Consider the following 19,010-nt stretch of genomic DNA (forward strand, 5'->3'; position numbering starts at 1 on the left):
ACTGGAGAGAGTTCCTTCTGAAAGGGAAGGAGACAGAGGTACCTGCTGTCGCCATTTCTAGTCAACATTCTACTGAAAATCCAGGCAAGCAAGACGAAGGAAGGCCAAACACCGGGAAAGAAGGCACTATCTATTTTTCTTCCATAGTTGATGTCATTTCTAATGTACGTGGAAAATATTTTTAAGTGGGTAAGTTTTTTGTTTGAATTAATAAGAGTCACAAAAGTTGCTGGATGCAAAGTCAGTATTAAAAAATGGGGCACCTGGATGGTTCATTCAGTTAAGCATATCACTTTGGCTCAGATCATGATCTCAGGGTCCTGGGATCTCAGAGCCCCATGTTGGGCTCCCTGCTCAGCAGGAAGCCTGCTTTTCCCTCTTCCCCCTGCCCCTCCCCCACGTGTGCATGCTTGCTCTCTCTCAAATAAATAAAATCTTAAAAAAAATTAAAACGTCAATAATATTTCCATAGATATAGGGAACAAGCCCCTCCCCCAAAAAATCAAGAAGAGAGACCATGTATAAAAGCATGAAAATGTAGCTAAAAGTGATGTACAATGCCACTAAGAAAAAAGAAATTCTAAAATTTGATTGAGTGAAGAATTACACCATGTTCACAGATTAAAGAAATTCATTTTTCTCTAGAGATTAAATGCAATCTGCATCTCAATCCCAACAGGGTGTGTATGTGTGTGTGCATGTGTATAATTTTACACATCAGAGGATGTGTATATGTTTCTGTGGGTGTCTGTGTAATTTGACAAGATGATTCTAAAATTTGTCACTGTTGAAAATCACTAGGTAAGAGGATGTGTTTTCACAGAACAGTAAGCAATTGTAGGTAACAGTGCGGTACTGGGGCAGGAAGAGATAAATAGACCAACAAAAGAGAAAAGAACAAGAAACAGATGAAAATCTAAATTGGCATGATTAACAACAGAGATACAACAACAGATTATTGAGTACAAAAGATGGTCTTTTCGAAAAATAACACTGGGACCACTGGGTACCAGTATGGAAAAATGGAAATTGGGATTCCTTCCTCACACAGCACAGAAAATTCAATTCCAAGTACTAACTTAAATGTAAAAATGTAAAAATAGAAAACAACCCCGCAGAATAAGAAAGATATTTTAAACAAGATACAGAAAATTATACCAGAGTAAAACATTGACTAGAGTACATTAAAACTAAGAACATTTTTTTTTCTCAAAAGACATCATAAAGAGAGTTTAAAAAACACTAGCCTCAGAATAGAAAAGATAACGAACACGTAAGAGAAATACATAACTGCCACAGGATTTATATACAGATTAAGAGAGCCTTTTTATAAATCAGTCAAAAAGACAGACAAATCCAACAGAAAAATGGGGGAAAAGTTTGAAACAACACTTAATAAAGATATCCAAAAGGCAAAATATAGAAAGTGCTCAACGCCATGGGAAAACCACAAGATTCTACTACACACCACTGGACTGGCAAAAAACAGAAAGTAACCAAGCATTTGTGAGAATGAGGAGAACAAACAACAAGGGGGTCTCTCCAGTTCTGTGCATCCCAGAGATTCCGGGAGTTCTGAGGGCCAGCTGGGTTTACAAGGTTTCTGAGTGAACACCAGGTATTGGAAGAGCTCCTTGTAAAACCTCCATTGCCTGCTGCCAAAGTGAAGGTGGGCCCTTCCACTGGTTCTCCTTTGTGCCCCCTAAGTTCAGCATCCTCTGTCTGCAGAGGCCTCTGAGGGAGGGGTGCTGGAGGAAGGGAGGCACCTGGTTCCGGGTGGCTCATCTGGCCAGGCTTCGGCAGCATGCCGATTAGCATGTGACTGATCAGCCCTTGCAGAGTGTGACACAACCAGAAGTATCCAGCAGCCAAAAACTTCCCCAGGACACTTCAAAGAAACTCCCCGTGAAGGACTTCCCCTGCACACCAGAGGGTAGATTTCCAGCAAGTTCCTCCAACACCATCTGTCAGAGACCTCTCTACCAGCCAGTGGGCTGAGACAATGCCCTCTCCAAGGAGGGCTGGATCTCAGACCTGCAGGGAGGGGAGTCTCTCCCTTGGACACTCATTTCAGCCCTAGGGGTCCTGGCTGCTCCACATATCAGCAATCCTGTGTTCTCTGGCATTCTCTGCACTTAATAGTCAATCCCTAAGTTTCTCAAACCCTTGTTATATCAGCAATTCTTTACATTTTCTCTGTTCAAGTTATTTTGTGGTTGTCATCTCCTGGACATGCCCTCGCTGGCAGAAGGGGGGAGGGAGTAAGAGAGGGCAGAGTAGAAGCAAGAGAAGAGGGCATCAGGCATAGACCTTAGAACACAATGATTAGCTAAACAAGTCAGGATCAAGTCAGGTGGACAAGACTACGTATTTCACCAAAGAAAACACAATATAAAGAATTAAACTACACAGGCAACACTGAGGTGACACGGAGATTATGGCTGCAGGAAACAGCCACCAACCTTGGAAGTGAAGGCACAAATGGGAAGGTCAGGTTCTGAGAAGTGGGAGCAAGGGCTGTGTGGGGCAAAAACCCATGCCTCAGCGGGAGGGGGCTGCCCAGCTCCTGCAGGGGTCTCGGAAGCACGGAGGATACTTCCAAATGGGATTCGGGAAGGGCCCTGGCCAACTGGTAACAGTACTCCGGGATCACACAGGGAGGCTGGAAGCGGGGAGTAGCTGCTGTTTTCCAAAAGAGACAGGAATGGGGGTCCCAGTCCCTAATTCCCTTCTCCTGCCCACCAGCCTCCCACCAGCATCCTTTATTAGCTGAATCTCACAGAAAGCAAAGGACAGGTGGGTTTGTGGACTCCTGGCCCTGGCAACACAATAGAAAAACAGAGACCGAGGGGTGAGCTTGAACTGAATTGAGACAGCCTAAGAACCAAAACAGTATCTAGGATTAGGCAACCACTAACGTGATATGCACATGTGATTTACGTGGATTCTTATTCTAGCTTCACAGTAAGGCAGACAGCATTATCTACATTTCACAGATGAAGAAATGGAGGTACAAAAAAAAAAAAAAAAAAAAAGAAATGGAGGTACAGAGTAATTAAATAAATCCCCCAAGGTCGACAGCTAGGGTGGCCCAGCCAAAGCTTGGAGCAGGCTGTATGCCCTCAAGTGAGCTCACATTCACACAATTCACATGGGCAGAGTGATGCTCATCGGTGAAATATTTAAAATACTTCTGTGCTTTGCAGTAACCAGACACGACCATGAATCCCTGCAGGCCCACCCCTGTCCCAGCCGCTTCCTCAGGACACACCCCATACCTAAAAGGCCACTGCCTGACCGAGCTTCAGCCTCCCAGGGCCATGCCCCAACTATGCCTGGCATGCATGCTGAGGTGTCAACACCCGCACCCTACTGTTTGCTCACTGGTTTTGAAGTGGTTCACATCGGGGCCAGGGCAGCCCATGCAGGCGGAATGGCATGTGATGAGATCGTGAGTGGAAAGGGACTGAGACACTTCTGGGGAACCAAATACCCACATGAGAACAGCATTAAGAACCGAGGGATGAGGTCAACAGGCAGTAGTAATAAAAGGGGTGGCTAACATTTGTTGGGTATTTACCAGGGGTTAGACACTGTGTTCTAACTGTGCAATCTCCTCTAATCCCCACAACAACCTTATGCGTTGGCTTTAATATTCCAGCCCTTTGACACAGACCAAACCAAAGCTCTAAGATCACAAAGCTTGCCCCGGGGCCAAAGCAGCAGGACTGGCAAAAACAAGAGATGGCTCTTCTCCCCACCAGGAATCCAAGCTGATCAGGGAAGATAAAAGGTCACAGGAGAAGCTGAAATGAAAAATTCTGCTCCACGAAAGGATTCCCACCAGGCAGCAACCACAAAGCAATTTTAAGAGCAGGGCACTCCCGACATCTTTCCATTTTCTAGACCTCTGCTTTTCTGGAAGAGGGGCGGGTCTGGTGGGCCTGCTGGTCCAGCCCCAGAGCTCTAGGCCCCCCAGCCTCAAGACTCTCCTGGGATGTGGCCTTCCCTTCACACCAGCCTAACCAGAGAATGGGCTGCTCCCCCAATACTTCTGAGGCAGAGGAACTGTGAAGATTAGGAAAGATAAGGTGAGTGATGTGCCTGTGATCTTCAGGTGTTCACAGTAACCCAGCAATCACTGGCTCAGGGAGCTGTGGAACTGTGGTCAACTACGGAAATTACTAAGAACACAAAAAAATACAAAGACAAGAAAATGATGAACAAGGACTCCAGCACAGACTTAAGTTAACATTACAACCTACAAGAAGCAAAATACAGAACTGCAAGTACATGTTCATTCCCATACAGACAAATCCTGAAAAAAGACAAAAAAATCAAGTGTTCTTCTAAAGCAGCCTGCATATACATGGAAATTATTTTTCTCTCCACTTTTCTGAGTTTTTAAAAAGTATAATGAAATTATAGAAAATGCTTATAATGAAACTTTATACCTTCATTTTTAATCTGAAGTCACAATTTAAAATGACTATTTTTTTTACTAGTTTAGAATATTAACACTCAAACCCTTGTAGATTTTAATTTAACACATGCACACACAAAAGCCAACAATATAAGTTGGCTTGAAAGCTAACTGACCTAACAATCATTCAGGCAACTAAAAATTAGCACTCTGAATCAGAACACAATTCCAGGAAGGAAAAGGTTTAAAGATGTCCCAGCAGCAAGAAAAGAAAACTCCAGACAAGTACTAATGACAGTTTACTTTTACCAAACAGCTTATCAAGTGATCTGTGTAAATACTGCAAATGTTACAAAGCCCCTCAAAAATCCCAACATTATTTTTACAGATTAGAAACGAATAAAGGCCAAAAACAACACCAATAATTCAATTAAAATAACTCATGCTTGTGTTTACATAAAATTTGATGAGCATAATATATTCGTCACACCACTGCAATTATTCTCTGAAAATAATACTCTAAATATTATTTTGACAACGTAATTACAGTTTTTACCTCAAGAGTGGTAACAAAACGCTGGCACAGATACATTGCTAAAAATCCACCAAGAATAAGGTTCTCACAGAGAAACAGTCACAACACAATATGGGTGCTTTATTAAGAACCAGAATACTTTTTTAAAAGGCTTGTATTAGGCTTGAACTAACATACTATAAATTTTTTCTAAGTTTCATTGTTGAATCCAAATTTCACTATGGAATTCCAAACTCAGGAACACTGTGAACTGCCCTTTTCAAGACAAAAATGAGAAGTAAGATTTAACTTCCCTTCCCCTCCTCACCTCAGTAATATCCTTCCAACTCTGCCTACAAACACACCTCATCTATGTAAAGCTGACACAACTGGAAAGTACAGACCTAAATCAGGGGAGAGGTGGCCCATTCTCATGGACTGGAAGACTACATTATCAGTAAGATGGCAGTCTCCCCAATGGATCTACAGATTCCACCAAATTGCTAGTATGCACAATATAGAAATAAATCTTAAAACTTAATAGCAGGGGCACCTGGGTGGCTCAGTCAGTGAAGCATCTGCCGTCAGCTCAGGTCATGATCTCCTGAGAGATCATGGTCCTGGGATCAAGTCCTGGATCAGGCTCCACATTCAGTGGGGAGTCTGCTTCTCCCTTTCTCTCTCTCTCTCTCTCTCTGCCTCTCCCCATGCTCACACACACTCTCTCTCTCTCAAATAAATAAATAAATCTTAAAAAACAAACCTCAACCAGAAAAAGATAAACAGCCCTACTAAAAACTGGGCAAAGAACTTGAAAAGGCATTTCCCCAAAGACAATTTACAAACAGCCAAAAACAAGTACCTAAGATGTTCAGCATCATTAATCATGAGGAAAACACAAATCAAAACCACAATGAGATACCACTTCACAACCATCAGGTGACTATAACCCCCCAAAAAGGAATACAAACACTGGCAAGGATGTGGAGATACTGGAATGCTGTACGTTGTTGGTAAAAATGTTAGAGTTCAGCTGCTGAGGAAAGCTGGGCAGTTCCTTATCAACTTAAAAAGAAAACTGACCCACAGCCATTCTACTGCTAGGTATATACCCCAAAGAACAGAAAGCTGATACTCCAATAAATATGTATATAGGCATGTGCAGAGCAGCGCTGTTGTAAACAGCTGAACAGTGGTGCCAGGGCCAAATGGTGGAAGCAACGCAAATGTCCACCACTGATGGAACGAATAAACAAAATATGGTCTGTGCACACAATGGAGTAGTATTCAGTCATCTAGAAAAATGAAGCACTGATACGTGTGACAACATGTGTATACTCTGAAACACTCTGCTTTGTGTGAGAAGCCAGACAAGGAAGGTCCCGTAATTCTGATTCCACTTAATATGAGAAATCCAGAATTGGTAAATCCACAGGCAGAGAATGCAAGGGAGGGGAAGAACAGAAAGCAGCTGCTCAGTGGGTAGAGGGTTTCCTTTTGGAGCCGTGACAATATCTGCAATTAGACGTGGTGGCTGCACGACACTGCCAACACTCTCAATACCACTCCGCTGTTCACTTTAAAGTGGTTACTTGTATGCTGTATGAATCTCATGTCAGTAAAAAATAGATTACTTAATTAAACTTAACACAACCGCATCTGCCAAAACTGTAAACTGTTCTTAACACACCAACACAACACAGGTGCATGAAGACTTGCCCGCTGGTCGGCGCGGATCAGTGAGAGGCCAGACCAACCACACAATCCATTTATCCGTCAATGACAAACTGGGTCATAAAAACTTTCAGAAATCAGCTCCTTTCAGTATTCTGTGAGGTCATGGACTTGCTTCAGTAAAGAGAAAAATCAATCCCGTGAAACAGTATTTATCAGATAAACACCACACAACCAACATGTCTTTCGTGGCTGATCTGGGATGGAGCAGAGCGGCCCATGGAGTCCAGGGAAGACAGGAGGGCACATTATGTGCTGACAGAAGGACGGGGAGCAGAGGGAAAGGGTAATTTCAGGAGAAGGAGCGCTCAGTGGGCGCACGGGGATGGGGCTCAATGCGCCAGGGGAGGGCTGGCTTGCTCTGATGGCTCTTTAATCACAGCGTTCGTGTAGTGCTTCCTCCTGGGTGTCTTATTTAGGAATACATCATTACCAGGGAAACCCACTCTTGCCCACCACAGTGCATCGGTGCTGCCAGCGACACACTATCCACCACATCAGTATTTTTCAGTAATTATAAAATGCAGTACGTTCTGAACTCTCTCTTTCTGAATTACCATACCACACACAGTCTTCAAAAATAGCTGCTTTTCCATGGGACAGAGTGAAATCTGGATTTTTGCTGGTTTTTCTTCCCCCATTTGATCACTGAGGCTTCCGCTGTATCATAAAATGGAGCTACAAAAAAGACCCTTAAACAGATATCAAAAATACTTTCCAACTAAGCCCTACACCCTGTTGGTTTCTTAACAATACCTGAGAAATTAGTGCTGTCCAAAAAAAAAAAAAAAAGTAGAGCAAACACTTAGTGTGGAAATTCTTAGACCATTTAATTAATTCAAAAGATAGTTAAAATTTCCCAAAGGAAGAACTCTAAAACAAGTAGAAAGACACAGGAATTTGAATAAAGGAGCTTTACATGAGAATGGTAAGAACCCACAGAACAGAAGGAAAATTAAACCAAACCGGGCAGCACCTCTGACACCTGAGGCAGCCCACAGTACTCAGAGCCTCTGCTTCTCCACCTGTGAAGAGACTGCCACCTCGAGTTCTCTACCTGCTTCCAACAGCAGCAGGTATAGCAACATGAAGGGCAGTAGGCCTCACTGTTCAGCCTGTTTCGGCACTGACAGATATGGAAATCAATCTGTAAATCAGATCATATTTTACAAACAGCTGGAGGCTTCTCCTTTAGAGGAAGCATTTGTTGGATTATTATTAAAAAGAATTCCTCTAACCCACAATCTAGTACATCTTCTTATAAACTGGACATTTACAATAAGAGTTTACTATTAAATGACTGAGGTTTGCCCATAAGTATCTCAAATCACTGGAAAAAGAAATTGCAAGTTAAAATTCTGTTTTCTGTCATATTACAATAATAACCTGTCTGAAGGACAAGTATGGATGTCAATAGTTTAAGAACCAAAAACGTCCCAAAAAGTCTAGAAAAGCTTCCTGGTCTTCTAATTGAGAGGCTTCATTTTCCTGTTAATCCCTTATCAACAGCTATTAACAATGAGAACTTCCTTCCCCCTTGGTCACACCATATATTTAACTTACGTAACGTACTGTCACTGCACCGTAAACACGCAGAGGCAAAGATTTTTCTGTCTGCTCTGGTGACCGTTCGGATCACACCCAGCACTGAGAACAGGCACGCCACATTCACACGTACCGAGAGACACTGAACGACTCTGCTCGGGCTGCCCTAACATGGCACCACAGACTGGGTGGCTTACACAGTGGGAATTTACTTTCTCAAATGTAAAGGCTAGAAGTCCAAGATCACAGTGTGGGCAAGGCTCACTCCTCTTAAGGCCCCTCTCCTGGGCTTGCAGACGGTGGTCCTGTCCCCATGTCCTCATGTCATCATCCCTCTGTATGTGTCTGTGTCCTGACCTCCTCTTCTTACAAGGACAGCAGGCATAACCTTAGGGCAAACCCATGTGACTCCACTTGACCTTATTTATCTCTTTAATGGCTTGGTGGCCAAATACAGTCACATTCTGAAGTGCTAGGGGTTGGGACTCTACCATAGGTTGAGGAGAGTCAGGGGGTGCAATTCAGCCCACAGGAGAGCAAGGAAAGGAAGTTGTTGCAACTTTCTTTTATGGTAATTCGCTAACATCACTGAATAAGTGTCTCTGTATCATGAAATACAAATCATTTGCTTTAACTCAAAGTTGTGGTTTTTAAATCCTTTTCAAAAGTACAAATAAGCCATGAATCATACTGCAAATTACCTGTCAACAGGGATTCCTGTTCCACCCGCAGTTCACGAAAAAGAAGAATCAAATCAACAGCAACGCCAATTGTATCCAAGTTCCTGTAAAACGTTTTTAAAAAAAGACAAAGTCAAACCCATTAATTTTCTTAAACCTGCATTTCAAATGATGATCCAGGGAATGAAGCTGTGACTTCTGGGTCATGGTGTGTGTGGTAAACAGAATCGTGGCCCCTTGAGCTGTCCACATCATAATCCGAAAGCCTGTGAATGTGTCACATCCCACAGCAAAGGGGACCTTAGGTCATCGGTAGATTCAGGATCTTGAGATGGGAAAATGACCCTGGACTAGCCAGGTGGGCCCACAACAGTGCCAAGCATTCTTAAAAGAAGAAAATGAGAGGGGAGGATGTCAGAATCAGGGAAGGGGCTGTGAGCCCAGGAACGTAGGCAGCTTCTAGAAGCTTCTAGAAAAGGCCAGGAAATGGATTTTCCCCTAGAGCCTCCACAGGGAACTCAGCCATGTTGACCCATTCCAGCCTTCTGAATTCCCGAACTGAAAGATAACAAATCTGTGTTGTTTCATGCCACTAAGTGTTTGGTAATTCATCACAGCAGCAGGAAGAAAGTAATCCAGATTTGGGCAGAGGAAGCAGCGGTGCTGCTGTAAATAAACATCTGACCGTGTGGGAGTGGCTGGGGAAGCTGGCAGGAACCTGGTGGTGGGCAGGGGCTGGAAGAATAGTGAGCAGCACCTGAAACACTCTGATGCCTTTTCTGGCTGCCGGAGGCACGGTCTGTGAGGGCTCAGGATGAAGCGAGGAACCTAGCACTAGGAAACGGGGAAAGGGGATCCTTTCCCCCCAGGGGCAGAAGCTCAGCAAAATCATGAACTTGGGATATTCCACTGAGCACATTTCCAAACCACACGCTGACGGTGTGATCATCTAATAAAATGCCAGGGGCAGAGGTAACAGAGATGAACAGGGAACCAGGTCCTGCTTCGGGGAATTCTCAGTCTAGCCAGACGGCAAAAGGTGCTAAAACTGAGACAGTCACTGGCAAGAAAGTGTGCTCCGCAGAGAAAGCCAAGGGGCTGGCTGGATAACCTTTTCCTGGTGCCCTGGAAGAATCAAAAGGTGATAGTGTTTAGTCCCATGGCAGGAGCGGCTCTTTGAAAAGATTAAGGTGTGACTCACTGCCCTCTGTCACCTCGGCAGAACCCAGGAGTAAGAAGGGGTTATGGAGCAAAGCTCTGTGGAGGACCTTCTAGTCTAACGGTGGGAATTCCCATGACATACATGTGAGATCCACAAGGTTGCTGAAAATGTTTTACTGGTAGAAACTCTGCCAGCTTAGACAAATGCACAGAGAAAGGATGAAAATTTTAAAATTAAAAAAAAAAAAAAAAAAAGTGTCAGACTCCCAAAGCCAGACTTCCAGGCAGGAAGTAGGCTGATGGTTCGAAGTACTCAGGTGAACACATGTGCTCCCTTCAGGAAAAAAGAAGGGTGGCTCTGAGGCCAGGACCAAGGGCATAGCCGCAAGCCACAGACAATTCTTCCCAGGCCTTAAAACCGGAGATTTGCCCAACGTGATTCGGAAATTGCTTGGGATCAGTGATTCCTCTTCCCTTCAATTTTCTCCTCTTTCGAAGGATAATGTCTAAAATGGCTATCCTAGGTCTGCCCCCAAACTGCATTTGGGGAGCAGAGAACTTGTCCAGTTCCACAGGCACACAGACAAAGAGGAATTGTGTCCCAGATGGAAGCACATCCAGAGTCTGACCCTTAAGTAATTTAAACAACTGGATAATGAGATTTGGGACTTCTCGGCTGATGAGACTTAGATGAGATTCTGGACTTGAGCTGATGCTGTCGGGGTCAGAAATGTGGGGCCTCAAGAAGCAATGAATTCATCTTTGAATGACCTTTGAACAGGCTACAGGTGAACCACGGTGAGGAACAACAGCCTTCCAAAAATGTCCACACCCACACACTACACTCTGGAACCTGTTAATACGCTATCTAACGTGGCGAAAGAGATGTGGTATGCTAAGAAATATATTTTGATCTTTGTCCTCCATTCCTGTCACAGAGCTCCTAAAACCCTTGGAATTTCTGGTGTGACAAGGCATCTTTTGTTTTTCACAACAAGCCCCTTTCAACATTTATATTTATGCTGATATGTGGTTCTCACTGGGCCTCTAAGGCAGCTTCACATTGGAGTGTGGCTGCCAGAGGAACCAACCAAATGATTACGGAGCTGTAACATTCAACCCAAACCTCCAGACCTCTGGGGAGGAGAAGGATCTGGAGATTGAGTTCAATCACCCACAGACAATGATTTTACCAATGAAGCCTGGGTGATGGAACCTCCATAAAAACCCCTACTAAATGACAAGTATGGAAAATTTCTGTGTGAGTTGGTGAACACATCAGTGCTAGGAGGATGGTGGCATGCCCAGGGGGGCATGGATGCTCTGTGGCTGGCTATCCACTTGTCCTGTGTGCCTCTTCTCCTTGGCTATCCCTAAGTTGTACCCTTTATGGTAAACTGGTAACAGTATGTAAACTGCTTCCCTGAGTTCTGTGAGCCATTATATTGGGTGATCAAACCTGAGGGGTGTCATGGGAATCCCCAAATTTACAGCCAGCTAGGCAGGAATGTAGCTTGGGCACCTCGTTTGCATTTGAAGTGGTGCTGTCTTATGGGACTGAGCTTTTTAAGTTATGGAATCTGATGTCTCTGACTCCAGGTGGGTGGTTGTCAGAACAGAACTGAATTGCTGGACATCCAGCTGCTGCTGAATATCAAAATTGGTCAGAAAATATCATAAGAGACCTTTTAGATATGATTAAATTAATGGTTTTGAGATGGGGACATGATCCTAGCTTATCTGAGTAGGCATCAGGTTATTCTGAGTCCTTATCAGCGGGATGGTCAGTCACAGTTACTGGAAGATGCTATGATGTTGCTTTGAGCATGGGAGGATGGAGCTGTGAACCAAGAACATAGGCAGCATCTAGAAGACAGAAAAACAGAAGAATGGATTCTCTTAGAGACCCCAGAAGGAACTGGCCCTACTGGTAGGCTCACTTGAGGTCACTGAGACTAATTTTCAACTTCTGACTCCAAAACTACAAAATAATAAATTTCTGTTGCTAAGAAAGCACTTAGCTACTAAGTTTGAAGCTATTTGTTATAGCAGCAAAGGAAACTAATATAGGTCCCTACCTTCACTTCTCAACACGAATCAAAATTAAGCCAAGATGTTCACTCCTTAAAGAACATCTTCTTGTTAGACGGTCAGGGTTGGTGTGTCCACAGCAGGATCCTCTCTCCCTTCCCTAAGGCCAGGGGGTCAGAGAGCCACTGCTCCCTTGTTCTTTACTTATCAGGCTGGTAGGAAAAGTAGCTCAGTGCCTGCCTCCCAGAAAAGAAGCTGTACCACCTCTCCTGCTCTTGCCTCTACACCTGTATACAAATGGCTACCAGGCCAATGCACCCACTGGCTATTTCTATATGGCCACATACTTTAAAAGAGAGAGAGAGACCGACCAAAGAAAAGAAAAAAGAAAAATATAATTTCACGACATGAAGATTTTATGAAATTCAAACTTCAATGTTCACAAACAAAGCTGCCCTGGATCACAGACATGGGCATGCATTCACATATTCTCTGTGGCTGCCTTCACACTAGGACAGAACTTAGTGTTCTAAGTTCTTAGGGACAGAGTTCTCAAAGCCTAAACCATTCACCTGGTTCCTGACAGTAAAACCACAGTGACCCCTACAATAGGGGTCATACTGATGTGAGGAGCTAACAGCTTTGGACAGTTTTGAGTACTTCCTGAAACTTCACAGGACTCAGAATATTTGCTTTGCTGTTATACCCCAGTCCATCTACAAAATATAACTCCAAGTCCACACATGGGCAGCACTCAGAAGATGTAAAGGGATCTAGGCCTGTGATCCCTTAGCATCACACCTTTTGATTAACTCCTTATTAACTTAAAATAAAGCACCAGAAAACTCCATAATGGCTGCAATCTGAATCCTGACAGGCTCAAAGATAAGTGACTGTTGTTAAAGTCAGCCTAGAATGTTTTGTGTTTCTAACTGGAAAAATGATTTTTCCAGGAGCTGATGTCCTACCTGGTTGGAATTTCCTGCTAAAAATCAACTGCGGAAAAAATAAAAATAAAAAAAATAAATAAATAAAATAAAAATAAAAATCAACTGCGAGTAACAATCTAGTCCTAGAAGGAAAGAGGCAGAAAAACTAACGTCTTCATATGTTCGTTTTCGTTTCTCCCCAACCATGGCTGCACATGACACATATACCATGGCCACATAGAGTGCCTGCTTTGATGGCCCTGCTACAAGACAGCTGCTTTTTCATTCACCACAGTATTTATTCTTGCAAAGTTTGAATTTTTATAGTGTACATATTATTTTTACACTCAGAAAAAGAAATTAATTTCTAAGACAGTTATATCATCACCATACTTTTATTGCGCTATAGTTCCTGAGGAGCAGAAACACAGTTCCGGGGCAGACCAGGTGCACAGCACAGTAGGCAATCATGTAAGTAATCTCATTTCAAACGCCCGACAGCCCTGGGTGGGAGACACTGCTTGCGCTGACGTACAGAGGAGAAGACTGGTTCTCAGAAGGATTGAGGCCCTCATTCAGGGTCCCATGGCTGCTCAAGGGACAGCACACGCAACAGGGTTGGCGGGTGTCTTGGGGCAGTCACAGCACCACTCCTAACCTGAGCTCTTGAGTCAGAGAGAATGTTCCCCAAATGAGAGACTATCAGACAAGTTCCTTAACCCGAGTCACAGTCTCTTCTTTTGTAAAAGTGGAAAAATAGCAGTATGCTATTTCTGGGATTTGTTCTACAAATAAAACAAGACACTGCAGTTAAGCCTTGGAGACAAAGCCCAGGGTGTAGGGCAAGCCCACCAAATGCCTGCCTTCTTCCCCACGAGGCTGGCAAGGCCCAAGCCAGCATTTCTGAGGCTTGCCTTTCCCTCCCCCATCACAGGAAAGGGACAAAACAAAACAGCCTCTGCCCACCTTCTAGCACATGACTAGTTATGTTTTAAAACGTTAACTATTATTAGCAACATTATTACTGTTCCTATGCATTTACCTGCCAATGGACAGCAGGGTCCATTGAGTATTAAACAACCCTGGCATTCTTCCCCCCTCTCCTTTGATCTTAAAAATCTCATTCATCACATCAAAGCCTCAGGTATAAGACTGTCTAGGGAGCAAAGCAGGTCCCTCGAGTGACTTCTGGACCAGCCCAGCTTCACCCACCACAGCAGTGACAGAGAGGCCTGGAGGCTCTGTCTACGTTCAAGTCCAAGAAAGAAAAGCAAGCGTGCTCTCTGTGGCTTCTGACTTCATCTCAAGCGAAAATGTGTAATAAAAAGCAGATTCCATTAAATCAAAGAGGAAAGGTGCTCCATTCCGGGAGGGGAGAGCAACAAGCAAAACAAGAACGGCACCTGGAGATTCTCTCGTTCATCTTAACTTCTTTCAAAAATATGCATGTTATAAAACAGGTGGAAGGAGACCTTGCAACTCCACACGGTCTTCAGAAATTTTAAATTAGGTCATCTGAGAAATCTACAAACCACGCTCCTTGTTCAAAGTAAACAAAAGGGTAATTAATTAAAACACTAAAACTAATTAAAATATTTACAACTAAATAAAGTGAGGTCTAGAACTACGTATGCCTTTAGAAAGGCAGGATCTGGGATCAGAGAATCAAGATGGGAGTTATTAAAATCACTGTGCTATATCTCTACAACCAAATACCTCAAAACGCATCAGCAATATCAAAATAACCCCTAAGGTTAGAAACACTCTATTATATGTCATTCCATGTATATGCTCGTCTACAACTGTGGCAAGACTGCAGAGAGCCTGTCCCCTGGAGACTAATCCTAGCCTATGGTTAACGCTGGGTAATAATACCTGATACCAAAACGATTTCTCACCAGACCAGTACATATATATATACACACACATATATACACACAAGAAAATACAATCAAAGGTACATTTGTTACTACAAAGAACACTACCTGATGGAATTCTGGTTCACAGAACACTCGATACAAGCATTTCGCAGACACCTGAAGCACTCCGTTATGAGCTGCAGGCTAGAAGCCAGATGTTCCACCTGGGATGGGTCTCTGCAGGCCAGCTCGACAGCATGGGAAGATTTCTTCAAGATGTCCAGGACTCTTTGGAAGATAGTCCTGGGTGCAGTTTCTCTGAAAAGGGATAAAAATGTTACAAACCAGAGGGGAAAAAATCTAATTTCCAAATATCCTATTCAGAAGACTGCTTATACTTATTTCTGCAGGGAAGTGGGCCAGACCTGTCTGCTCTAGCTCCTTAAACTTACAATACAAAATAAAGAGCTACACACACAGAGTGCTTAGACAGGCACCATTCTTACCAACCCTTCCATGTATTATTTAATTAAAGACCATGGAAATAGAGAGGAATTTAAGTAATTTGCCCATATTACTGGGCTAATAATGAGGAGAGCCAGGTTTCCTATAGAAGCAGTCTGACTTGTCACTCCCTGTGACAACCCAAATACCAGTTTCAGGGGAGGGTCTGCGTTTATGGATCTATCCTTAATCAAAACAGAAGATCTATATTCTACGCTCTAGAAAGAGAAAATAACCATTTCCCAGTGCGACCCAATAGGTACTCAAGTACCATTATGAGAAACACTATTCATTAAACTGTCTGGGAGGCCAGCCTGCTATCCAATCTCTAGATACAGAGAAGCTAGCAACACTTGTGCTGAGCTTGTATATATTCAACTGCACAGATGAGGGAAAGAGAGGAGGAGGGAGAGAGGGGAGGAAGGAGGGAGATAAAAAGGAACAGAGACACAGGGATAGAGATGGGGGTGAGAGGGAGAGAGAGCTGGGGGGAGAAAGAAACAGAGGCAAAGGGGGAGAGGGGGAGCAGGCAGGGATCAAGCAAGTGAGGGCACCCTTCCGCCTAGAGTACATGCCCAGGGGAGAAAAATGAATCTGTGGCCGGTCCCTCTGGGCATCTCAGTTCCCACATGCCTCTCATGCCAGAAGCACGGATTGCACCGGCTATCATTACAGAGCTATGAAGATAAGAATTTTTTGTGCAACATGGCACCAAAATGCAAGCCAACTTCCTCATTCCATGAATCTCCTAAAGAAACAGCCCTCTGTTTTATGGTCAGAAGAAAAACTGCTCTGCTGGACAACTGAAGAGATTCTCGAAGATTCCCACTGACCATATGACTGTTCTCCTCTGGCCCTGTCATGGAACCCCAGCACTCTCCACCTCTTCCTCACACTGCGCCAGGTTATCAGGGAACCGAGAGTTCATATGGAACCGCTGACACCAAACCCCCTGGGTCACTGCCAGCTTGGGTGCCAGCAGAGCCCGTCTACACATCTCTCCCTGCCCAAAGCCCAGAGACACGCCCCTCCTTGCACTTCAGGCCCAAGTCCTTGTACTGCAACTGGCACATTTTTACCTCACGGACAGAGGATGTACATTACATTATTTATCAGTGACCAAGTGACCAAATAAAACCGTGAGAGCCCAATGGTACGGTACTTACTTACCCTGTCTCAGTAACTGTAAGAAACAATTACACACATAAGCCATTTTCAATGACAATTTGCCATAAAGAAAATTCACGAACACTCTCGAGACATCTTTAAGGAGTACTAAATACAGTGCAGATGTTAACATGCTAATACCCAAGAGTTTTAAACATTTCAAAGGATGCCAAGCATGATCAGGATTTCTACAACAAAGAAAAAATCTCGTTATCTGCCCCCACTGCACAAAGATGGTGTCATCTCACCTGTGATAAGAGCCAACATGACCTATCCCCCCTGGTCCTTTGTGAGCTACCCTCCCACAGTACCACGTTCCTACCGTGAATGGTCTTCCCTGAAGCCGCTCTTTGAAACCCTAACATCTCTTTTACTCAACACTGATATCAAGCGCATCAAAAGCTCTGGACTCAAACTATGGTAGATGCAAAGGCAAGATGGAAAAAAAGGATTGTTCTTGGGAAAATTGGAGAACTGATATTCCAAGCACTGAACAATTAGTAAGTTCATGAACCATCCTATGAATAATTCCCAATGCTACACGATAATTTGACACATAGGTACCAGGCCTTTCTCCTTTGTTACACTTTTAATCAAAACAAAAATGTTTAACTGAGCTAAGGCCAATCATAATATTCCTGAAGTCAAAATAACTATTAATAGTTGTTAGAAAAGTATCAAGGCAGCACAGGGCACTTCACGTTTGAGATGGGAAGAGAAAATAATTTGGGACTGTGATCACTGTCATCTGCTCTCCCCAGGCTGCACACACATGAATTCCTGGGAACACCAAGCACTAGCAACCCTCTTTGTCTGCTCAAACATGTACCCTCCCCAGAATACATGCTCCACACAACCCCCACCCAACTCTCTGCCTGGAAAATCCTGTGTCTCCTTATGGAGGCCTTTTGAAAACTCCAAGCCCTGGTGAAACTCCTCTGCTACTCCAGGCAGAACAGTTCCCACCTCTACATCCCACTGGAACTCCCTCCGTAAGACTGGACTAATACTTATCCACATTAGATTATACTTGCCTCTCCAACCCAACTATGCTGCTAGCCCATAAATCTTGGGAAAACAGAGCCTGTCCTATTTTTCTCTGTATCTCTAGGGCCCAGGAAGGACATTCACTAATTGTATTTATTCAAGTTTACAACACTGATGTCCATTTGCACACTCGGTAGCATCTGCCTGCCTCACAGGTGCATAACTGAGCGTGCACCCTGAGCCAGTCGCCAGGCCAAGGTGAGCAGGGTAAAATTAGCACATGGGGCAACAGCAACCAGAGAAAGGGAACTATCAAGACATCTGTTTGACTCTTCCATTCCTTTTTTTTTTTTTAATTCTTTTTTTTTAAGATTTTATTTATTTATTCATGAGAGACACAGAGAGAGAGGCAGAGACAGACAGAGGGAGAAGCAGGCTCCATGCAGGGAGCCTGACGTGGGACTTGATCCCGGGACTCCAGGATCATGCCCTGGGCCAAAGGCAGATGCTCAACCACTGAGCCACCCAGGAATCCTGACTCTTCCATTCCTGTTAAGAAATTCATATAGTCTTGACTCCGTATCTCCTTTATCCTCAAAAAAAGGTCATGTTTTCAGTGAGATGTAGAGACCTCTTGACCGATACTTAAACATCTAATTTCTCCTCCACACAGGATACAATGGATGAGCTTAAAGGGGGGAATGTGGCCCAATGGACTGTATTTTAAATTTCCTGAGAACAGAGACTATTTGTTAGATGTCTGGCTCCCCTATAAAGGGCAGAAGGAAAATACCATTTCCTCTAGAGCCACATAATAAATGGTTATAGACTTCATTCACCATCTTTGCATACAATACACGAACAACTTTCATCAGATGTGGACAGAAAGAGCTTTCACTCACCGCCAGTAAGAACTCTATGAAAGCATCTAACAGTCTTGTATATACTTCTTGGCTCCTTGGCAGCCTCGAAAGAAAGCTATTTGGTATAACAGATCCAAAGCAACCCTAATGTACCCTGTCTTCAAGTTCTAAGTTCACTGTCAAGACAACGCAGCTAAATATATGAAATGATTAACGACAGTAAAACAGTAAAGATCAATCGTTCCCGTGTTACAAATGTTACTATTAATAACAGTAATTGCTGTCATTTCTGCTTTAACCAAACTAACACAAAATATTCACAGACTTTAAAAAGCTTAGCTACTTTATTCACAGAAGGCAGAAAGTACTTAGAGGACAATTAAAATTCAACTGTTAGACATTCCTATTACATAGGAATGCATACCCTGAAGACAATACACAAATGAAATGTTACATTACAGAACAAAAAAAAGGGAGGGAGGGTTTGAATTCTACAAAAGATAGAATTTCATTTCCTTCAAGTTTGAACAGATCTGTAGGTTTAATCTTGGCAAGTCCCGTCTGAGTAAAATTAAAGAAAACTCCCTATGACCGTATGTCAGAAATTAGACAG

The 19,010-nt window shown here is 43.5% G+C and overlaps 1 protein-coding gene across 4 annotated transcripts in view; it reads right to left on the reverse strand.

Annotated features, from left to right (window-relative positions):
* ATXN10 (ataxin 10) overlaps nucleotides 1–19,010 on the reverse strand; it is a 162,402-nt gene that overhangs the window by 126,189 nt on the left and 17,203 nt on the right. For all 4 annotated transcript variants that reach the window (XR_012039079.1, XM_072843543.1, XM_072843544.1 and 1 more), the window contains exons 2-3: nucleotides 15,003–15,194; nucleotides 8,918–9,000 (exon numbers count right to left, since the gene is read on the reverse strand). Coding sequence is in view for 3 of the 4 variants with exons in the window: in XM_072843543.1 (XP_072699644.1) it covers nucleotides 8,918–9,000; nucleotides 15,003–15,194 (275 nt within the window). In the remaining variant the exon portion in view is untranslated. The remainder of the gene's footprint in view (nucleotides 1–8,917; nucleotides 9,001–15,002; nucleotides 15,195–19,010) is intronic.

This window comes from Canis lupus, chromosome 11 (genome assembly GCF_048164855.1).
Source record: "Canis lupus baileyi chromosome 11, mCanLup2.hap1, whole genome shotgun sequence".
Taxonomy (NCBI): domain Eukaryota; kingdom Metazoa; phylum Chordata; class Mammalia; order Carnivora; family Canidae; genus Canis; species Canis lupus.